This window comes from Alosa sapidissima, chromosome 8 (genome assembly GCF_018492685.1).
Source record: "Alosa sapidissima isolate fAloSap1 chromosome 8, fAloSap1.pri, whole genome shotgun sequence".
Taxonomy (NCBI): domain Eukaryota; kingdom Metazoa; phylum Chordata; class Actinopteri; order Clupeiformes; family Clupeidae; genus Alosa; species Alosa sapidissima.
This window is the reverse complement of record NC_055964.1, coordinates 37,627,782-37,650,036: the sequence shown is the minus strand read 5'-3', so window position 1 is coordinate 37,650,036 and position 22,255 is coordinate 37,627,782. Positions and strand designations below refer to the sequence as shown.

At 47.4% G+C, this 22,255-nt stretch overlaps 2 protein-coding genes across 6 annotated transcripts in view; one reads left to right on the top strand and one right to left on the bottom strand.

Moving 5' to 3' along the window:
• Window positions 1-621: 621 nt before the first annotated feature.
• On the bottom strand, window positions 622-17,293 carry ciz1b (cdkn1a interacting zinc finger protein 1b). 5 transcript variants are annotated; one of them, XR_006033760.1, is made up of 17 exons: window positions 17,158-17,263; window positions 16,183-16,565; window positions 14,266-14,426; window positions 12,719-12,957; window positions 12,160-12,271; window positions 11,716-11,791; window positions 11,432-11,514; window positions 11,116-11,192; window positions 8,621-8,791; window positions 7,687-7,796; window positions 6,932-7,025; window positions 6,234-6,347; window positions 4,862-4,993; window positions 4,055-4,124; window positions 1,974-2,095; window positions 794-1,657; window positions 622-751 (listed from the first exon to the last, which is right to left on the bottom strand). XR_006033760.1 is itself a non-coding variant. In XM_042102275.1 (16 exons), exons 2-16 carry the CDS (start codon window positions 16,542-16,544, stop codon window positions 1,055-1,057), a joined length of 2,526 nt encoding a protein of 841 aa, XP_041958209.1. In that variant the 5' UTR covers window positions 16,545-16,570; window positions 17,158-17,293; the 3' UTR covers window positions 622-1,054. The 5 variants fall into 5 exon arrangements, 4 of the variants coding, with proteins under 4 accessions (XP_041958209.1, XP_041958208.1, XP_041958211.1 ...); XM_042102275.1 differs by having other exon boundaries at window positions 622-1,657; window positions 16,183-16,570; window positions 17,158-17,293; XM_042102274.1 differs by having other exon boundaries at window positions 622-1,657.
• The window catches only part of dnm1b (dynamin 1b), a 39,389-nt gene continuing 29,978 nt past the window's right edge, over window positions 12,845-22,255 (top strand). Inside the window, exon 1 of the mRNA XM_042102290.1 lies at window positions 12,845-12,848. The gene's annotated coding sequence lies outside the window, so the exon portion shown is untranslated. The remainder of the gene's footprint in view (window positions 12,849-22,255) is intronic.

Sequence of the window (22,255 nt, the reverse complement as noted above, 5' to 3'; positions counted from 1 at the left end):
TCTGCGTCCAGTGCTATGGAGAGGCAGACCCGTGTAATCTGCGTCCAGTGCCGCTGGCAATGGTCACTCTCTCACTGAGCCCACCTCACCACGAAAGGCTGGCCATCTTCAGCTGCCTGCATAACGTGATTATTTCTGAGATTCTGATACGTTTTCAACCCGGAATTGCGCATACGTCATGGTTGAAACGTATCAGAATCTCAGAAATAATCACTTCATGCAGTCAGATTAAGACAGCTGCAGGTGGCTTCATCAAATCCAATCCCCCTTTTGTCAGGTGGTTGCCATGGTGACAGAGGAAGTAGCAATCCCTGATTTGCACACAGGAAGTGAACTCATCTGATCCAATCGCCACCAATGAACTAATCAAAATACACACTCTTCAGCTAGGCCACAGTGTGTGTGAGCGTGCGTGTGTATGTGTTTGCGTGTGTGTGCATGCACAAGTTGCATAGGCTGGACACAGAGGGCTCATAGGCTGGAGTTCTCTAGGCTGCTTTTCCTTTAATCTCAACTCACCAACTCATCATTGGTTCATTCCCGATCAGTGGGATTGCCATAGCAACATTAGAACCAGCTCAGACTGTGGTATGAGTGGAATAAACTGATAAACCATTTTAATAAATATTTATCTCAACGTCAAAGTTTATTAACTTTATTACAAACTTTATTAGTCTCCCCAAGGAGAAATTTGCCTTCTCACACATCTCACAGCAGAGAGGCAGGCGGGCCACTACGGACGACTAATGACCTCTGCACATAGACGCGTAGGCCACTATGGACGACTAATGACCTCTGCGCGCAGACGCGTAGGCCACTACGGACTGAAGGCCTCTGCACGTAGGCGGCGCCATGACATCCACGTTGGGTTCCACTGCTCTGCGCTCCACCAGCGAACCATCTCACCGTCACCACGGAGATGACCATTCAGTGCTGGCGTCGCTCAGTAAAATGGTCAGTTAACATTTTGGACGTTGGTGTGCGTGGTCAGGTGACAGAAAGTGTCTCAGTGGGTGCAGGGCAGCAGCAGATGACCGTTGGTCCATCGCCTCTCTCACGGCCGCTTACTGGCCCGTGTGGATTTCCTCCTGGACACTGAGTGTCTCTGACCGCTGGCGGAGGAACTTGGCTGCTGCTGCTGGTCCTGCTGCTGGAGACCAGTCTCTGATAGTCCATCCATGGCCTCCTCCCGGTCAGCTCTGCCCAACTCTAGCTCCAGGTCACACAGAACCTCGGCCCGGTCGGGGGGGTCACAGGGCCTGGGGTGTACCCCTCCTCCCTCCCCCCTGATGTCCATCTCCGACCCCTGCAGCCCGCTGTCCTGCGACAGGTCGTCTCCGTGCAACTGGACGCAGCTCCGCTTCGCTGCGTCCACCCAGCCGGTCTGGTCAGCGCCAGCGGCGTGTGGTTCTGGTCCAGTATCGGTCTGAGTTCTGGACCTCTTCGCCGGGTGTTTGTGGCGAGACGCCTTTCCTCTAGAGGCCGCTGCTAGTGCGCTGTGTTTCTGTGTGTGTGTGGGGGGAGCCCTGCTGCAGTGTAACCCTGGGGCCTCCACCTCCTCCTCCTCCTCCTGGTGCTCCTCCTCCTCCTCCTCCTCCTCCTCTTCCTGGCGCTCCTCCTGGGGGAGCTGAGAGCGCCTCCTCCTCCTTCTGTACTTCTGATGATGGAGAGAGATGCACAAGATGACCACTCACACAGTGTCCTTATCACAGCACAGCACAACACATCAGGGCCGCATCAGGGCCAAATCAGGGCCGCATCAGGGCCACATCAGGGCCACATTTCAAGGGCCTTTCAAGCACCAGCTCAAGTACATGTTCATTAGGCATTCAGTGTTTTGGTAAAACAGCTAGGCACTGGAAAGACAGGAAATTACTATGTGTGTGTGTGTGTGTGTGTAGCGGACTAAAATGTGTCTGTGTGTGTGTGTGTGTGTGTGTGTATGAAAGAGAGAGGGCAGCATCTGGACTAACCTGCAGGTTCTGAAAGTGTGTGAGGGAACGGCAGTGTGACTGCAGAGCTGTGGACTCGAAGTGATAGAACTTGTGGCAGAGCCGGCACAGGAACCCAGCGACCGGCACCACGAAACTAGAACCTGGAGGAGAAGAGGAGGAGAAGAGCAGAAAATGAGCCCTAATTGACTACAGGCCTGCTGACGTTCTAGAGTAGAGTACCAGTGACTACAGGCCTGCTGAGGTTCTAGAGTAGAGTACCAGTGACTACAGGCCTGCTGACGTTCTAGAGTAGAGTACCAGTGACTACAGGCCTGCTGAGGTTCTAGAGTAGAGTACCAGTGACTACAGGCCTGCTGAGGTTCTAGAGTAGAACAGCAGTCAGTATTGTTACATGCACAGTTTAGCCGAGCTACAGTTCTACGTAGATACTGTTAAAGCTAGATGATTGGACTGGGTTACTGGGAATCGAGGAATTATTTACCAAAGTATGCATGTTTTACTCCGCTACGCTAGATGGGCGTTGGTCACTTAGATGCTCCAAACATGAAACAATCAAAACAAAGCTTGACTAGCTTGATTAGCTAGTGAACTTCATCATCAGCATCATCAGTGTAACTTGTTCAATAGTTGACATTATTTGTTGAAAATGTTCTAATGGACATTCTGGGGGATGCTAATTCCTATATGTATGAAATAAGGTACAACTAATGATTATGTAGCATTGCGGCAAAAGAGTTATGTAGTTAGCTTCCTAACCGAGCTAAAAGAGTTATGTAGTTAGCTTCCTAACTGAGCTAAAAGAGTTACTGTATGTAGTTAGCTTTTGCAACACAACACTCAATTTTCATTGACATGTCATTGGCGAAATTGAACATTAGGCCTACCAGAGATTAGATTTGGTGATGCCTTGGAGTCTGGCAGGCTGATATTCAGTGAGGTGAAGTTTCATGCAAGAATTGAGGCTGTCATCATTTAAGGGCAACTCCATGCAAAACTGTCATATATCCATAACGGCAACTAAATAGCCTAGCCTACCATGGCATTGTGTTGGCGTTATGGATGTGACAGTTTTGCGCGGAATTGCCCTTAAACGTGAGCGCAGATTTGTCTTTATATTTTTCATATGTGAGAACGATTTCTCACATGCAGGAATAGGGTTAACACAGCAATACTAACTCGTTGCAGTGTGCGATATATAACGGGCAGTTCATTTCGCGTTTTCAGAATCAGTCTTCGGATGGAAGCTTTCCCATTTCAGCCCGCTTGTGTTTGCGCTCGAAAGCTACGTTTCCTTTTTGACATTTTCCTTATCTAGCCTACAGCAAGCGCACACATCAACAATAACAATAAAGACAAGTGTTCTCGTTGACTGAAATGGAGGGAAATCAGTGATTTTGTTTGATATTGATATGGCAACCGCGAATGTAACAATATTGTGCAGGCTACGGTTACGGAATCAAGTGAAGTGGGAAGTTATATAAATTACTCAGATAGACCTACAAACTAAAATAAAATACATTTTAATTAAATAGGCCTAGGCTACTCATTATTATTTTCAAAAGCTGAGCCGCATCAGAGGGATCAAAGAGCCGCATGCGGCTCCGGAGCTGCAGGTTGCCGACCCCTGGTCTAACTGAAAGAGCTTTGTTTCCCTCCGATTTCAACCAGTGACTACAGACCTCGAGGTTCTGGAGTAGAGTAACTACAGACCTCAAGGTTCTGGAGTAGAGTAACTACAGGCCTCCTGTGGTTCTACACAGGCCTCCTGTGGTTCTAGAGTAGAGTAACTACAGGCCTCCTGAGGTTCTAGAGTAGAGTAACTACAGGCCTTAAGCCGGGGACACATTGGACGCGCAAGTGGCAGCACTGCGCTATGAAGCCCATTATTGTCAATGGCTTGCGCCGCAAGAACTGTTAACTCTAGCAGTGTGATAACAGTGTGATAACAATGCACTATAGCAGTGTGCTAGCAGTGTGCTAACAGTGCACGCTAACAGTGTGATAACAGTGTGATAACAGTGCACTATAACAGTGTGCTAACAGTGTGCTAACAGTGCATCTAAGTCTGAATGTTGAGCCTGACTCTGCTGTGGTCTCACCGTACTGAGTGTCTGGGTCGTACTCCTCCTCGTCTCTCATGTCCTCCAGCGCCACTGACCGGTGAGCCGACTGAGAGAAAACACACACACACACACACACACATACACACACACATCACACACTGGCAAAACATATCCCCCACAGTGACACAGACGCCACTGCTGACTGGCAGACGTGTGACGGACTGACAGACACATCAGTGTGACAGACACATCAGTGTGACGGACACATCAGCATGACATCAGCGTGACATCAGCATGACGGACACATCATTGTGACGGACACATCATCGTGACGGACACATCATCAAGCTGAGGCCTCAACTCAGCAGGGGTCTGTGTAGTCCTGCAGTTTAAAGGTGCAGAAAGGGTTGTTTTCAGCTTGTTTATTTTAAAATCTCTTCTGTGTTTTTGGACGTATGACAAGACAGTGTGTCCAATAAGGCGCTATACACTATGTTTTCTTCTTGGGATTAATTTTTTTGTTATTTATTTTTTCCTTTTTTTTTCCTGGTCGTGACAAAATCAGATTATCCATCGAAAACACCATTAAATAATAATCAACATATACTGGAATGCCAAAAGATCATCTTTGTATCTGTCCCAGTAGAAGCAACATGTTTTAGGGGACGATCACCTCCACTTTGTGGCATTCCATCATCAGAGGCTTCTCTCATCAGCTGACCAGCGAGTTAGCCGTCACACCGAGGGACCACTGACCTGTCTCATCAGCTGACCAGCGAATTAACCGTCACACTGACAGACCACTGACCAGCGAGTTAGCCGTCACACCGAGGGACCACTGACCTGTTCGGTGGCCACCCCCTCCTCCTCTTCCTCGCTCGACTCTTCCTCGTAGTTGTCCTCACCCTCGAAGCAGCCGACGGCGTCCACCGTGATCAGCTCGTCCAGCAGCTCTGGCCCCCGCTCCTCCTGCAGCTGGGGCAGCGCACACACACAGAGGTCAAAGGTGAAAGGTCAACTCCCAGGAAGCACAGGAATCAGAAAGGAAGATGGTTATGGGCAGCATCATCAGCTCAGACCATAAAAATGCCCAATTCTGTAGCTTCCAGTTGTCTTGAACGCTTATAAGACCATTTAGGACCTTCACAGTAGTATAGTAAACATATAAATACATTGCAAATTCAATAGGCACAATAATAAGGCAACTGGCGCTATGTAAGGGATAATGTATAGAATGCCGGTCCGCTGCGCGTTGGGGTCCGGTTCGCCCTGCCGGGACTTATTTTCCCAGTAATGACCGGCGTTCTATACATTATCCCGCTTATTATACGGCTACTTGCCAAAACAAAATAATAAACTCCCCACGATATGACTTCAGCCTACATAACCTAGCCTATTTGTTACCAGTCATCGTGGCATTTGCTGAGAAACAACACACGCTGAACTTCAATCAAACATTCTTTGCATAGTGATATGAAAGATGTATCAGAAGCACACAACCCGTTGCCATTGACAGCGGTAATTATGAGAATGAGTGTCTGTGATCCTAGAGAGAGAGTATAAGTATAGTGACCCCCCGTGGGAATGGGTGTGTGTGTGTATGTGTGTGTGTGTATGGGGGGGGGGGGAGGGGGGGAGTAGACTGGCAGCCTAATCCCGGCGCAGTAAGCTGCCTGCAACAACAGCACTCGGGGAGCAGTGAGGGGTTAGGTGCCTTGCTCAAGGGCACTTCAGCCGTGCCTACGGGGTTCGAACCGGCAACCCTCCGGTTACAAGTCCGATGCGCTAACCAGTAGGCCACGGCTGCCCCAAGAGAGAGTGTCTGTGATGCCAGAGTGAGGGAGTGCTGAGTGTCTTTGATCACAGTGAGTGCTGAGTGTCTGTGATCCCAGTGAGTGTTGAGTGTCTGTGATCCCAGTGAGTGCTGAGTGTCTGTGATCACAGTGAGTGCTGCGTGTCTGTGATCCCAGTGAGTGTTGAGTGTCTGTGATCACAGTGAGTGCTGAGTGTCTGTGATCCCAGTGAGTGTTGAGTGTCAGTGAGTGCTGAGTGTCTGTGATCCCAGTGAGTGCTGAGTGTCTGTGATCACAGTGAGTGCTGAGTGTCTGTGATCCCAGTGAGTGCTGAGTGTCTGTGATCACAGTGAGTGTTGAGTGTCTGTGATCCCAGAGAGTGTTGAGTGTCTGTGATCACAGTGAGTGCTGAGTGTCTGTACCTCCTCCACCCTCTGCTTGTGCTCTCGGGACTTCATGTGCTCCACAAACTTGCGTGGCGTCCTGAAGTGCCTCGTGCACATGGTGCAGAAGGGCCTGGAAGAATGCTTGCACATCTACACCAGCAGGGGGAGACATTGGACATGTTTTACGTTCCTGACATATACTGTTGTTGTACCAAAACATTCAGGGGAAATAAACACGCACACGTGCACACACACACACACACACACACACACACACACACACACACACACACACACACACACACACACACACACACACACACACACACACACACACACGTTTTGTTGACAGAAAATGATTGCGGTAGTTCCTGACAAATGTTAAATTTCTAATGTGGTTGAGGCATCTGATGATGCAGCAGACACCATACAACATTGGTAGCTAAATCTGTCTAGTATGATAACAAACAAGGTTTTAACAAATGCTGCTGTCTCTGCACGGGCATCGCTATTTAACTTGGCACATTAACACATGTCTGCTTTAGGTGACACATTTGACGTTGTGCGGTTGGCACACTCCCTGAGATGCCAGCCTGGCGAACGTTGTGAGGACGCCAGGTTGGCATCGCGCTCACTCGGCTGGCAGGTTGGCATATGTCTGTTTAGCTGGCAGGCTGGCATCTAAGTTGGCATGCCTGTGGCGTGGCTGGCAGGTTGGCGTGCCTCGTGCCCACCTTGTGTTCTTTGGTCCGGCGGTGCTCGACCAGGTCGCCAGAGAAGTGGCACTGGCAGGTGGTACACCAGCGCTGTAGAGACGGCCTCTTCTCTCTGAGACACACACACGCGCGTGCACACGCACACGCACGCGCACGCACGCACGCACGCACGCAGACGCAGACGCGCACACGCGCACACGCACACACACAGGCACGCACGCACGCACGCACATACACACACACACACACAAACGCACACACACACACACACACATACAAAGACATGCATACAAACACACGCGCATACATACAGACACACACACAAATGTAAGATTGATCACACACACATTCATAATATAATGAAATAATTATAGAAATATGTAAATATCTATGATGACTGAGGCAGAGCAAGATTTGGAGCCAACGTGGTAGCAGGTAGCTATCTAATGTCTAATGGGCAGTAGCTGGGCACACACACAAACACACACACAAACAAACACCTGTGGTCAGTGAGGCTGGGCAGTAGCTGGACACCACACACACACACACACACACACACACACACACACACACACACACACACACACACACACACACACACACACACACCTGTGGTCAGTGAGGCTTGGCATTAGCTGGGCACCACACACACACACACACACACACACACACACACACACACACACACACACACACACACACACACACCTGTGGTCAGTGAGGCTGGGCAGTAGCTGGGCACCACACACACACACACACACACACACACACACCTGTGGTCAGTGAGGCTGGGCAGTAGCTGGGCCAGGCAGGTGCTGCTCATGTGCTGAATCTCCATCAGACGACGCTGATGCTGCAGACTGTTCATGTGACTCTGAAACTCCTGATACACACACACACACACACACACACACACACACACACGCATGCACGCGCACATACATACACACACGCACACACACACACACACACACACACACACACACACACGCACGCACACAAACACGCACACACAAACACACACACGCACATACACACGCACGCGCACATGCACACACAGACGCACACAAAAAACACACACACACATACACACACACAAATAACAAATTCATCATCATCATGACCACCACCACCCCCATGCATTGAACGCTATTTTATTTAAGTATATATACTTTTTTGATCCCGTGAGGGAAATTTGGTCTCTGCATTTAACCCAATCCGTGAATTAGTGAAACACAAACAAGCACACAGTGAACACACAGTGAGGTGAAGCACACACTAATCCCGGCGCAGTGAGCTGCCTGCTACAACGGCGGCGCTCGGGGAGCAGTGAGGGGTTAGGTGACTTGCTCAAGGGCACTTCAGCTGCGGCCCACTGGTCGGGGCTCGAACCGGCAACCCTCCGGTTACAAGTCCAGAGTGCTAACCAGTGGGCCACGGCTGCCCATTTTACACACACACACACACACACACACACACACACACACACACACACACACACACACACACACACACACACACACACACACACACACACACACACACACACACACAGTATATTCCTGTTACCTGCACAGACACACACATATATTCCTATTACAAACACACACACACAGACACACGCACACACACACACAGACACATGCACACAGACGACACACACACATATGTTCCTGTTACAGACACACACACACACATCCCTGTTACCTGCTGGTTGCAGCATGTTGTGTTACATATGTAGCAGAGGAAGCGACTGGAGGCGGAGTTTTGATCACTGTCCTGGCTGTGATTGGCTGGTTCCTCCAGGCCTGTGCTGAATGCTCGACTCTCATTGGTCTGCTGGATGGTAACCTTCAGAGAGGAGCCCACACCCAGGACCTGGCCAGCACAGGACACACACACACACACACACAGGACACACTCATGTGGTTAGTGAGGCATGCAACACACACACACACACACACACACAAACAGGACACACTCACACACACACACACAGGACACACTCATGTGGTTAGTGAGGCATGCAACACACACACACACACACACACACACACACACACACAGGACACACTCATGTGGTTAGTGAGGCATGCAACACACCCACACACACACACACACACACACACACACACACACACACACACACACACACACACACACACACACACACACACACAGGACACACACACACAGGGCACACACACACACAGGACACACACACACACACACCACCACTATACTGTACACTCCTTTCATTATCCCCAATAAATGTATGTTAACACACAATATGCATGTGTATATGTGTGTGTGTGTGTGTGTACGTATGCGTGTGAGTGTGTGTCTGTGTGTGTGTGTGTGTGTGTCTGTGACAGTAAGCGTGTAAGACCGGAGGTTCTGCCGATGTTAAACGGTGGGGCCGTATATCTGAACGACAAAACCGGTCATATGGAAGTCCGAATTTAGCCGGTTGTTCTACTACTCCCCCCCTAGTATTTCCTCTGGACATTATGTAAATGTACTGTGTCTGAACGAGGCGTAGAACATGCGGTTAAAATTCACACCTAGTGAGAGGGCGTGTTGGTGACGTTTCTTTCGTGCGTCCATGTGGTTAGATCTGACTTAAATGCCAGTGTTATGATGGAGTGGCATAGTGCTGTCCAGAAAATCTCTGACCTGGAAAGATGCAGACATCACGGAGCTACTGTCCATGTGGGCAGACAGCATTGTGATAGAACACATGAAGGGAATAGCACGTTGTAGCCTACAACTGCATGGCAAGGACAAACGAATTCAAAAGACTGAATCATCATAAGCAGAAGGCGCTGAAAAGGCAGTAGCCTACAGCGACGTCGTTGACGACATCCACTAAAGGCCTATGATTGCACAAAGCTAGGAATTATGTTAATTTAATTGTCTTAATAATGTACACATTCATATACAGGATATTCATTCTTTCATCATGTAATTAAATAATTATGCATTTCTTTATGCATTTAATAAAAATTGTTAGCCAACACAGTCGGTTTTCTGTTCATTGATAGCCTTCTCATGACCTCACTGCTGAGCTCGCTGATATTTGTTGAGCATATATGCCTAGAGAAAATGAAAACGAAGAAAAGCCAACTTTGTTCCAAGCTCCTTACGTAAATGCAATAGACACATGGGGAGAGGATGCTTTTGGAAAAAATAAACCATGAAAAAACGAACCACTTCACTGTTATGTTAGTATTTTGTTTGTTGCTTAAAAACGTTGTATATGATGGCCTTGAAGTCTTGAGTTAGCCTACTGAATTGGCTGGTACCATAAAGTTTGAGCATGCTCTCTCTCTCCAACGCAAACCAGATTTGGGGTTCCATAGCCAAGTAATTCTGCTACATAACGTTGAAAACAGATAAATGTGTTTATTCGAAGCACACATACAAATACTGTAGGTCAATTTCAAGTGCGCACTTACGTGACTACTTCAAGTATCAGCCTACGCACAATAGATTTCTCTTCTTTAGCCTACATAATGCATACACTTTGTAAACAAACAGCAGCTGTGACAGGCAGCGGCCGCATATATTCTGCGTCATATCTCGCCTCTTGTGAACTCTACAAGCCCCCACCCCTCACTCGACAACTACACGGAGATTCTGTAATGTGCGTGTATGTCGTTCACACATAGGTCCGTATAAGGTCAGTATAAGGTCCGCAGGTTAGCATCATATCTGAATCGTCTGAAGAGTAGGACCTCCGTTTGACAAACCTCCACATATACTCCGGAGGTTATATCTGAAAGCGCTTAATGTATGTATGCATGTGTGTGTGTGAGTGTGTGTGTATGTGTGTGTATGTATGTATGTGTGTGTGTGTATGTACGTGTGTGTGTGTGTGTATGTATGTATGTGTATGTATGTGTGTGTGTGTGTGTGTGTGTGTGTGTGTGTGTGTGTGTGTGTGTGTCTGTGTGTGTGTGTATGTATGTGTGTGTGTGTGTGTGTATGTATGTATGTGTATGTATGTGTGTGTGTCTGTGTATGTATGCGTGTGCGTGTGTGTGTGTGTGTGTGTGTGTGTGTGTGTGTGTGAGGTGAGTGAGTGTGTGTGTGTGTGTGTGTGTGCGTGTGTGTGTGTGTGTGTGTGTGCGTGTGTGTGAGGTGAGTGTGTGTGTGAGGTGAGTGTGAGTGTGTGTGTGTGTGTGTGTGTGTGTGTGTACCTCTGCTGCTCTGGTCTCCTCTGCACACTTCTCTGCCTGTAGGCTTGGAGGACTCATGGCATCATTCTCCAGTGAGTCTGTGAAAGTGCACGCACACACACACACGACACGCACACACGCATACGCACACACGCATGCACACACAAACACGCATGCACACACAAACACGCACACACACACGACGCGCACACACACACACACACACACACACACACACACACACACACACACACAGCCAAGTCACATACAGTCATGACACCAACACCTCTGCCTTTGGTCTGGAGGGTCTTTAGGCCGTGCTTGGTTCTAAGGGTACCTCTGGGGTTCTCAGAGCAGGTTCTGCTCACTGCGTTCTGATGGGAAGGTTCCAGAGGAGGACTTCCACCTGACTCACCACTTCTGAGAACACACACACACACACAGTTTAAAAATGGGGAAAGGCTGGCTTGGTGTGTGTGCGTGCGCGTATTTGTGTGTGAGTGTGAGGTGGGGTTAAGAGGCAGTGTACACAAATGTGTGTTTGTGTGTGTCTGCATGTTTATTGAGTGTGTGAGTGTGTTTGTGTCACGCGTGCGTGCGTGCGTGCGTGCGTGTGCGTACCCATTAGGCTTAATGTGTGGTCGCTCCTCCTGTGGACAGCCAGTTTGACCACTCTTTTCTGCAGCCTCGGACTGTCCTGCAAATACATAAACACTGCTCTGATCACACACACGCACGCACACGCCTGCTGTCTCATCATCTCCGGCAAACAGAAAATGACTCGTTTACTGATCACCAGTAAACACACATCCAGCTCTGATCTGGTCTGTGTGTGTGTGTGTGTGTGTTTATCATGAAGAAAGGGGTCTTAAAGGGAGTGGTGTTCACTGGCTGACCTCCCTGTCTGGGGCATCAGAAAAAGAGTATATATACTTACTTACTTCATTAAAAGAGTATATATACTTACTTACTTCATTAAAAGAGTATATATACTTACTTACTTCATTAAAAGAGTATATATACTTACTTATACCAGTTAGCATGTCTGCTAGCCACTCCTCTCACCTGGGGTGCCAGCTTTGCCCTCCGTGATCGAGGCGCTGCCCTGGGCCCCAGTGCCCTGCCCAGTCATCTCAGTGCCCTCCCTCTTGCTTTCGGCCAATCGCTTGGCAGAATCCTGCAGGACACACAAAAAACCCACCAATCACACATCAGCGCACAGGGATGCTAACCTGAACAGTGAACAGCTATGCTGCTGACCTGATGAAGACCCAGAGAATACACAAGAACAACAACAATAAATTAGCAACAACAACAATAAAGTAAATAAGGGCACAGTATCCTTATTAATGAACACACACACTGCAGTCATTTTAAAGGACATATCAGGACTACACCCCACAGAGACTGCACACAGAGCCCATGGATGCTAACTGCACACACTGCCCATGGGTGCTAACTGCACACAGAACCCATGGATGCTAACTGCACATACACTGCCAGTGCCCATGGATGCTAACGGCACACAAAGCCCGGATGCTAACTGCACACTGCCCATGAATGCTAACTGCACACACTGCCCATGGATGCCAACTGAGCCAGTTTAAAGCAAAGAGAAGAGGACCTGGTTGGTGCTATTGGTCCGGGAGTGGGGGTAGCTGTTAGTGCTGTTGGTCTGGGAGTGGGGGTAGTTGCTGGTGCTGTTGGTCTGGGAGTTGGGGTAGCTGCTGGGGGTAAAGGAGGCCCGGACACCCCTCACTGGCGCTACTGGTGGTGCTGCATGGTGTGGCGGCCGCAGGATGGAAGATCTGACCCCAGCCATGAAGAACTGGCTGAACCGCGGCCCTCCAGGTACCGAGAAACCTGCAACCAAACAATGGAATCAGGAGAGTCATGGAAACAGACAATGGAATCAGGAGAGTCATGGCAACAGACAATGGAATCAGGAGAGTCATGGCAACAGACAATGGCAACAGATAATGGAATCAGGAGAGTCATGGTAACAGACAATGGAATCAGGAGATTCATGGCAACCAAACAATGGAATCAGGAGAGTCATGGCAACAGAAAAAGGAATCAGAAGAGTCATGGCAACAGACAACAGAGTAACAGTGACCTGTAAACACAGTTACATCACAGACACACAGACGTTGAAACAGGCGATCAAACAGGGGGCAACCGGCCACTTGTAGAACGCAAGATGCACTGTGCAAATGATAGGCGCTTTCCGCTTGCAGTTGAAGAGGCAAAAAACGCAAAGCACAATATGAGGCACCCAGTGAGCTCATGTGCCTGTCAGCTCATGTATAAGCGCGTTAGCATATGAGCATATGAGCCTGTGAGCACATGTATAAGCGTGTTAGCATATGAGGCTGTGAGCACATGTATACGCGTGTTAGAATATGAGCCTGTGAGCACATGTATAAGCATGTTAGCATATGAGCCTGTGAGCTAATGTCTTAGCGTGTTAGCATATGAGCCTGTGGGCCTGTGAGCTCATGTCTTAGCGTGTTAGCATATGAGCCTGTGGGCCTGTGAGCTCATGTCTTAGCGTGTTAGCATATGAGCCTGTGGGACTGTAAGCACATGTATAATTAAGCTGTTAGCATATGAGTATATGAACACATGTATAAGCGTGTTAGCATATGAACATATGAGCCTGTGAGCTCATGTCTTAGCGTGTTAGCATATGAGCCTGTGGGCCTGTGAGCACATGTATAATTAAGCTGTTAGCATATGAGTATATGAACACATGTATAAGCGTGTTAGCATATGAGCATATGAGCCTGTGAGCACATGTATAAGTGCGTTAGCATATGAGCCTGTGAGCACATGTGTAAGTGTGTTAGCATATGAGCCTGTGAGCACATGTATAAGCATGTTAACATATGAGCATATGAGCCTGTCAGCACATGTGTAAGCGTGTTAGCATATGAACCTGTGAGCACATGTATAAGCGTGTTACAGATGACCATATGAGCCTGTCAGCACTAGTGTAAGCGTGTTAGCATATGAGCCTGTGAGCCTGACAGCACATGTATAAGCGTGTTAGCATATGAGCCTGTGAGCTCATTTATAAGCGTGTTAGCATATGAGCATATGACTGTGAGCTCTGCTGGCCATGTGACTGAAGCGTTCTCTGCATGCTGCTGGGTTAGAAGGTTTCCTTACTCTGCATGCGTTGCATAAGCATGGCTCCAGCCATGAGTGTGGGGGGCATCAGCGAGGTGGGGGCAGGAGCGCCAGGTGGACGCAGGTGAGGGGTAGGAGCGCCAGGTGTACGCAGGTGAGGGGCAGGAGCGCCATGGGCAACAGCAGCAGCGGGCACCAACCTGTGGAGGGAAAACACACACATGCCAAGTGTGTGAGAGTGAGAGTGTGTGTGTGTGTGTGTGTGTGTGTGTGTGTGTGTAGCATCTACAGCGGGCTACATATAATCTTAACATCACGCCAAGGCAAGGTATAAGCGCGTTAGCATATGAGCATAATGAACGACTGTGAGTACGTATAGCATGTTAGCATATGACTGAGTACGTATAAGAGCGTTAGCATATGAGCATATGACTGAGTACGTATAAGCGCGTTAGCATATGAGCATATGCCTGTGAGTACATATAAGAGTACGTATAAGCGCGTTAGCATATGAGCATATGTCTGAGTACGTATAAGCGTGTTAGCATATGAGCATATGTCTGAGTACGTATAAGCGTGTTAGCATATGAACATATGTCTGAGTACGTATAAGCGTGTTAGCATATGACTGAGTACGTATAAGCACGTTAGCATATGAGCACATGACTGTGAGTACGTATAAGCGTGTTAGCATATGAGCATGTCTGAGTACGTATAAGCGCGTTAGCATATGACTGAGTACGTATAAGCGCGTTAGCATATGAGCATATGTCTGAGTACGTATAAGCGTGTTAGCATATGAGCATATGTCTGAGTACGTATAAGCGTGTTAGCATATGAACATGTCTGAGTACGTATAAGCGCGTTAGCATATGACTGAGTACGTATAAGCACGTTAGCATATGACTGTGAGTACGTATAAGAGTACGTATAAGCGCGTTAGCATATGACTGAGTACGTATAAGCTTGTTAGCATATGACTGAGTACGTATAAGCGTGTTAGCATATGAGCATATGACTGAGTGTGACTGAGATATATGCTCATCCAGCTACACTGGCTACCTATGGCCGCCCGCATCAAATTCAAGTCTCTAACGCTTGCCTCTGGTTCTGATCCCACATACTTGAATGGCCTCATGCAGGCATATGCTACCACCCAACCACTGGCTCCTCAGACCAATGACGTCTAGCTCTGCCACCGGTACGCTCAGGCCAATCCAAACTTTTTTCATCTGTTATCCATGTATAAGCGTGTTAGCACTGTGAGTACGTGTATAAGCGTGTTAGCATATTAGCATATGACTGTGAGCACATGTATAAGCGTGTTAGCATATGAGCATATGACTGTGACCACATATATTAGTATAAGTATATATACTCTTTTGATCCCATGAGGGAAATTTGGTCTCTGCATTTATCCCAATCCGTGAATTAGTGAAACACACTCAGCACACAGTGAGCACACAGTGAACACACAGTGAGGTGAAGCACACACTAATCCCAGCGCAGTGAGCTGCCTGCTACAACAGCAGCGCTCGGGGAGCAGTGAGGGGTGAGCACTGTGAGTACAGTGCTCAAGGGCACTTCAGCCGTTGCTCAAGGGCACTTCAGCCGTTCCTACTGGTCGGGGCTCGAACCGGCAACCCTCCAGTTACAAGTCCGAAGCGCTAATCAGTAGGCCACGGCTGCCCAATAAGCGTGTTAGCATATGAGCATATGACTGTGAGCACATGTATTAGCATACAAGCATATGCCTGTTAGCGCATATATTAGCGTGTTAGCACTCCAGCTCCATCTAGTCGGAGTGTGTCCATGTAGTCGGAGTATGTCCATGTAGTCAGAGTGTGTCCATGTAGTCAGAGTGTGTCTATGTAGTCGGAGTGTGTCCATGTAGTCGGAGTGTGTGTCCATGTAGTCGGAGTGTGTCCATGGTGTGGTATCCCTGCTGTCCCTTACCGCGGGCCCTGGTGCCCATGCGGGTGTTGCCGTGGGTAGCACGAGGTCGGGGCCTGTGGAGCAGGCGGCTGTGGTGTCAGAGCGCGCCCCGATGGGATGTGCTGGTGCTGTACGACCTGCCGCAGCTGCTGCTGGTGGTGTTGCTGAAGCTGCTGCTGGTGCTGCTGAAGTTGTTGTTGCTGGTGGTGTTGCTGGTGCTGTTGCTGCTGGTGGTGCTGCTGAAGCTGCTGTTGATGCTGCTGCTGTTGTTGAAGCTGGTGTTGCTGGTGCTGCTGCTGTTGTTGAAGATGGTGTTGCTGGTGTTGCTGCTGGTGCTGAAGCTGGTGTTGGAGCTGCTGGAGCAGGAGGTTGTGGTTAAACATCTTCTACACTTACAGCAGCGTCCGGCCTGACAGATGGGAGACAGGAGGAGGGAACAGTAAGAAGACATGAACATCCTCTTTAAAACAACAATTTAACAATGTGTAGCGATTACAGCATATGGCTTAACTCCAGCTACATTTATTATGCATGGACTGACAACTAAGTCTATCATAAGACCTCATATAACAGCTGGTTATCAGGTGAGGACAACAACAAAAGAAACATGTCAAGACTGGATACTCTATCTGCAGAAGTTTACTCATGGACTGTCCAGTCAGTGTAAGCTTGCATCCAATTTCATTTCAGCTAGCAGGTAAACAAACATGCCATGTTTACATTCATGAGCTTTTCTGCTTTCTGTCTGCAAATGTGCGCCAAAAGCTGTGTTTACGTCTTACGCATTACTATTTTAAACCTGTCAAGTTTGCTAACTACGTGAGATTAATTACCGTAATAGGCTACAAAGCCTGCACAGCAATGGTGTGCAGACTGCTGGACCGAGTTGTTGGCTAGCCAGTACACCACAGACATAACGAGTAGCAACTATGACTGTTTTGAGACTCCTGCGTTTATTTCACAATACGGACCGTGTTATACTGAAGAAATACTCACCCAAGAGCATTACATTAGACTAATAAGACACACAAATAATTGACAAAGCTTCGGATATTTTGCAAAACCAGAGCTTGTATGTGAAACCACAGACTGTATACAAAAGTGTAATTCTATGGTTACACGGAATGACGACAATTTGCTGGCATCTACTTTGCAACAGAGAGCTCCCTCTTTGGGTCGGAGTTTCAACTGCAAAACTCAGCCATCGAGCGTGTCCACGAGGCAAACAAAGCTAACTCTCTCTGGTCTCTAATGCAGTTTCATTAGAGACGTTTTTGTTCACGTGCATTTTGAAGAGAATGGGATATAATACGGTTTGATTTACGAAAATATATCACCATAGTTCCACACCCACGGGGCGTCTGAGGCTGAGCGCATCGCGCCCCTATCGCTATGAATATGTAATAGCGTCTCTCCGCGCTACCTATCCGGAGGAGGACCGTGTCTGCATCTCTACTCTGGACTAGGCTACATCATCAGGAGAGCAGGCGAAGCCCCTGCGCAAAGGACACTCAATGAAACTGCCTCTCAAATATATCGCCAAGCCAATAAATATCAGCATCTAAGCTTTTCTGTATACCATTCTAAAAGGAGGACACTGAGGAGGGTGTGATTTGCTCGGATTCTCTTGTGTTAGTCCCGTTCTCGTGTGAAGGAGACGCCGTCATTCATCAGAGACGATGGGGAACCGTGGGATGGAGGACCTTATTCCTCTGGTGAATAAGATGCAGGATGCATTCTCTGCCATCGGACAAAATGCCAACCTGGACCTCCCGCAGATCGCCGTGGTCGGGGGGCAGAGCGCAGGGAAGAGCTCTGTGTTGGAGAACTTCGTGGGCAAGTAAGTTGAGTCCATCTCCGTATATTGAGATGTATCTAGCAAAAAGTGATCATGAAACATTATTTCGAGCAAACTGAGATGAATTAGATTTCACAATTTAGGCCTAATAATAGTTACTATTAAATAAACAAACAAATAAATAAACAAACAAATGAGGTTCACGAAATCCACGTTAGGTGATTTTTCCCCCGTGACTGACAGTGTTCCGAAGCATCTGTGTAGCCTAGACTGAATGATCGTAGGCGTAATATAGGTTAACAGATGACATAATCCTCTCATTCATTATACCTTGGGTACAGACTATGTTTGAAGTTAGTGTCTGCATTCAAAAAAGGCCAATTTCAATTATTTCAATGCTAGTCGTTGGGTATGGTTACATATTCTTGTGTTGATGCGCGATCTGCACAGCCCACTGCAGCGGTGGGGAATCACCATGTTGAAGGTGATGCGTGTGGTTGAGGTGCAGGCCAATATTTTTATTAGGCTATTATTAATTTAAAGAGCGACTGGCCGTATCCATCATCTTACGTTTACGTTTCCTGTTCAAATTGACCTTTCAAAGCAAGGTCATATACTACTGCATCATTATTCGAAAGTGGCAGGCCTACTTCTCGTGCAGTGCGCTTCCAATTTTAAGGTGCTAGCCTCAAGAACGCGAAGGGCGTGAACACACCGACTAGTGGGGTGTCGCTATACATATGGTGCTCGAGGTTTCTACCGGTCGAATGCTGCTTCGTTTTTCTCCATCGCTGTTCGAAAGCGCCTGCTCATTGGCCAATGGACGCTCGTTTTCAACGTCCGTGATATGTCATGCATTAATCTATTATTCTGGTTTGCCTGCAGCTGTGTGTAGTATTCCGTAGGGGAAAAGTGAACGCAACATAATATAAAAGAGATTTACTTGCGTCTCTCACACTCTCTCTCTCGTCACGCCACACGTCACGCTCTACTGCTGTCACTCGCGTTGCAGTAATTCAGTTCTTAGTCAGGCACTAGGGGTGCCGACGGGTCAGTCTCTCTCTCACTCACACACACGCACACACATACACACACATACAGTACAGATTAGTACAGAGAGAGAAGTTGTGTTTGAATGAGTTCAGGACCAAGGACAGTTCTCCTATTTACTGACCCTCTTGTTATGTAATCTGAATCTCAAAACATAGAACACATGTTTGCTGGTTAAGCCTGTCCCGTAGTGTAGCCTAAACTCAAAACATAGCGCATATGTTTGCTGGTTAAGCCTGTCCCGTAGTGTAGCCTAAACTCAAAACATAGCGCATATGTTTGCTGGTTAAGCCTGTCCCGTAGTGTAGCCTAAACTCAAAACAGAGCATATGTTTGCTGGTTAAGCCTGTCCCGTAGTGTAGCCATAACACACAATACAGATTGAATTTTATTCAGCTGGCTTATAATGGCTAATGATCTACCCGCCCAGATAAGTCAAAGATGAACTACTCTGGCTTGGCCAAGTCTATCAGCCCTCAGCTAAACCTTTACTAAGACTAAGAGTCTCAAGTCTATCAGCCCTCAGCTAAACTTTTGCTAAGACTAAGAGTCTATCCAGTCTAACAGCCCTCAGCTAAACCAGAGCCCGTTTACGGAGAGCCGGGTCACTCCCTATTAACTCCATTGTACCTGCAATCTGCTGCAGTTCCGCTAGGGGCGATCACGAATAAGTGCAAACAATGGGGGTCTATGGAGCTAGACGGCTAAATTTGTCTCTTTCACCTGGTTGTCGTTAAAAAAATCGAAGATTGGATTGTGGTTTCTGCAAGATCAATATGGATTAGGTCAAAAGTTGAATGAACGAGTACTTACGTCCTTTCGATTTCTTACAGGTTGGGTCGTTGTTGCCCACAACACACTAGCTTTCTGCTAATGAATGACGTCATTGACACATTTGAAAAGCTTTTTAGAACAAATAAGTGACTCAAAAAATATAATACTCAGCGGTGTGTATTTTCTCTGTCCCCTCTTTCGCATGCAACATTCAAATTTCTTGGCAAAAAATTATATCCCGAGAAAAATGGATTTGAGGGGTACAGCTCCATAGGCCTCCATTCATTCTGCACTTATTCGTGAGTGCCCTCATGTGGAACCAGAAAAGGAACTGCAACCAGTTCAGAAACCGGAAGTTTCCTGAGAGTGGCGGTTCTCCCCTTATTAGACATTCTCTGGCTAAACCTTTACTAAGACGCTATGCTGTCTGGCGCTGTGTGGCGCTATGCTAATCTTTACTAAGACGCTATATGCTGTCTGGCGCTGTGTGGCGCTATGCTAACCTTTACTAAGACGCTATATGCTGTCTGGCGCTGTGTGGCGCTATGCTAACCTTTACTAAGATGCTATGCTGTCTGGCGCTGTGTGGCACTATGCTAACCTTTACTAAGACGCTATGCTGTCTGGTGCTGTGTGGCGCTATGCTAACCTTTACTAAGACGCTATGCTAACCTTTACTAAGACGCTATGCTGTCTGGCACTGTGTGGCACTATGCTGTGTTCTATTCTTATTTTGCAGTAACAGTTGAAGGAGTTTTGTTTAAAATGGAGGCCTACAAGTCCAACTCCCTGCCCTGTTAAAATGGAGGCCTTCCAGTCCAACTCTCTGCCCTGATTCTCTGTGTTCCCACTTCCATTCCCCTGCCCTGCATCTGACGTCGCTCACCAGTGCCAAGCCTGATTAACAGAAATAACGTTTCTTATCTTAGCTCACTAGTGCCAAGCCTGATTAAACTAAGTTTCTTATCTTTGCTCACCAGTGCCAAGCCTGATTAAACTAAGTTTCTTATCTTAGAGTGCCAAGCCTGATTAACTGAAGTAACGTTTCTTATCTTAGCTCACTAGTGCCAAGCCTGATTAAACTAAGTTTCTTATCTTAGCTCACCAGTGCCAATCCTGATTAATTGAAGCAACTGTTATTTATTGAGAAGCCTTATGTACACTGACACTTATCCATTCTGTTGTTATTTATTGAGAAGCGTTATGTAAACTTAAAACTTATCCATTCTGTTGTTATTTATTGAGAAGCGTTATGTACACTGACACTTATCCATTCTGTTGCTGAAAGCAGAAATTCAGAAAAAGAAGTGGCATGCTTGTGAGTGAGAATCTGTGTGTGTGTGTGTGTGTGTGTGTGAGAGAGAGAGTACAATACTGTATGTGTTGGTGTGTGTGTGTGGATGGGTGAGTTTTATTTGTGCAAAATTCAGAATTGAATTGAGAAGGATTCCTAAATTCAAATTCAATTCTTGAATTTGAATTGAATTTGAATTGAAGTCAAAAACAGGATGTAGAATTACAATTCAAATTTGAATTAAAGTAAGTCAATGTGTAGTGTGTATGTGAGATTCAACACATTCTTTCTGTTGTGGGACTGTGGAATTGCTTTGAATTGCCATTAATTTAATTCCACTTCCTGTCATTCCAATTCAAATTCAAATTCAACTTTCAAATTCCAATTCATGAATTGAATGAAAGCCAATTCTAAAGTCTGGTGTGTACAATGTGTGTGTGTGTGTGTGTGTGTGTGTGTGTGTGTGAATGGGTGAGAGTGTGTGTGTGTGTGTGTGTATGTGGGTGTGTGCACCATGTGTTTGCGAGAGTGTGGTAAAATGTTGTGGTGTGTTCATCACACAGAGAGCCCATTGTGTGGGCCAGACACCCCTGAGTCTCAGCTCTCACACAGCCAACAGGCTCCTAGCCTCTCTCCACACACTTACACACACACACACCACACACACACACACACACACACACACACACACACACACACACACACACACACACACTTAAACACACACACACACTCTCACACAGCCAACAGGCTCCTAGCCTCTCTCCACATACTTAAACACACACACACACACGCACACACACACACACTTAAACACACAGACACACACACTCTCACACAGCCAACAGGCTCCTAGCCTCTCGACACCTAAACACACACACTCACACACATATTCATCACACACACAAACACACACGCACATTCAACACACACACACACACACACACACATACACACACACACACACACACACACACACACACACACACACATGCTGTCTATCTCACACACACACACACACAAACACACACACACACACACACACATGCTGTCTATCTCACACACTCACACAATCTCACACATCCCCCCTCATCTTTCTCTGCACACACACACACACACACACACACACACACACACACACACACACACACACACACCTCAGACGTGGAGAGACGATG